Raw genomic sequence first — 1565 nt, 5'->3', positions numbered from 1 at the left:
TATATATACATATATATATACATATATATATATATATATGCATAATAATTTCATATATTATTTTGACTGTTTATGCAATTTATGTTGCACGTGTAATCCTTCAGTAGCAGTGAATGGATGTTATAATTTCCATTGCTCTTAAATATTTTTTTCAAATTTTATTATCGCTATATTTCAATATCATCTTCAGTGTCTCGTAAATTCATCTCAACAACAATAGTTGGGGGAACAGTATACCATTCTACATTGGAATAAGTAGACTTTCAAGGCGCCGTAGCTTTATGTCAAACATATTACGGCGCAAATCTACCAGTTATTAGGACATTAGAAGACAACGAACGTCTTACCGCCTTGCAAGATCTCAAGTTTTGGTTAGCTTTGAATGATAGAGAACACGAGGGAACATTTGTATGGACCACAAACAATGGAAGCTACCTATTTAATACCGAATCTTTTGATGGTAAGATAAAAATATGTTTATATATTTACAAATTTATGGTTTGATAGAATTATTTAATAAGTCGATCAGCCCATGTTTGTTAGTCGTTGTTTGTTTTCATCAGACACTGTCTTTCGGGCTGTTTATTCATTCATTAAGTTACATATTCATTTTATACTGTCATTCATTTTCATTTATTTACTACCTTGTTCGCTTTTTAAACATTATTTTATTTCGGTGTTTCGATTGTTCATTATTATATTACTTACATTTAACACAAATATTTTAAAATTCGGAAAAATAACAACTGTATATAATAGGGAGGCTTCGCACACGAAGGCATACAGTTAGTGTGACGGATACGTCATCATCTTGACGTCATACTCCGGTTGCTATCCTCTAAACGTGTGGGGACGACAAGCATATTTCGCTCACTACACGTACAGTACCTAAGTGAAAAATGCGAAATTTTGGATTTCTATAGGATCCTCGTATTTTATCACATTTTACGTAAGTGTAAAAAATAAATGTATCTATGAATACGTACGCACCATTTTTGTGACATTTGAAGACAGCAAATTACGATAGGATAAGTCTCATTTTGGTGTACCAAAACGTCGGTGCTTTGACCTTGGTGGGTGTCTAGATTTCGTGTAGGCCTGCCTAGCTTGTAGCCAGGCATTTATGTGTCATTATCAATAGAGAGCAATCACAAAATAACCAACTCTCCCTTGCAAAAAAGTATTTTTCGGCTACAATTTTCAATTCAATTTCCAAAACCTTAATAGTAATAAAACTTTGAGAAGCATGATGAGAGAAGAGAACAGAGTAGAGGTCTCTAAGGCCGTAGGCCTACTCTTGAATTGCGCTGTGATTGCGAAAAACACAGAATGGCTACCGTATGGGCAGCTAAACGTATGCGTAAATGAATAAAGAAATTGTGTAATAAAATGCCTCCGGTGGGACTCGAACCTGCGACCTCTCGCTGTCAAGGCGAGCGTCATAACCATTAGACCATTTATTCATTTATTTACAGGACTACATTCGTTGAGAGCTATGCTACACGATGTATTATTATGTCCTTTATTCGAACATTGTATTTACCTTTCTTTGATGATTTATATAT

The 1565-nt window shown here is 34.2% G+C and overlaps 1 protein-coding gene across 1 annotated transcript in view; it reads left to right on the top strand.

Moving 5' to 3' along the window:
* Positions 1 to 1565, top strand: part of LOC117113691 (lactadherin-like) — a 4833-nt gene that overhangs the window by 804 nt on the left and 2464 nt on the right. The window contains exon 2 of the mRNA XM_033257110.1: positions 314 to 460. Coding sequence (XP_033113001.1) covers positions 314 to 460 — 147 coding nt within the window. The remainder of the gene's footprint in view (positions 1 to 313; positions 461 to 1565) is intronic.

The sequence above is a fragment of the Anneissia japonica genome, unplaced genomic scaffold (genome assembly GCF_011630105.1).
Source record: "Anneissia japonica isolate Jap-2015-1 unplaced genomic scaffold, ASM1163010v1 scaffold2576_len324117_cov159, whole genome shotgun sequence".
Classification (NCBI taxonomy): domain Eukaryota; kingdom Metazoa; phylum Echinodermata; class Crinoidea; order Comatulida; family Comatulidae; genus Anneissia; species Anneissia japonica.
Note: the sequence above shows the minus strand (reverse complement) of the source record. Positions and strands in the feature narration are given on the sequence as shown.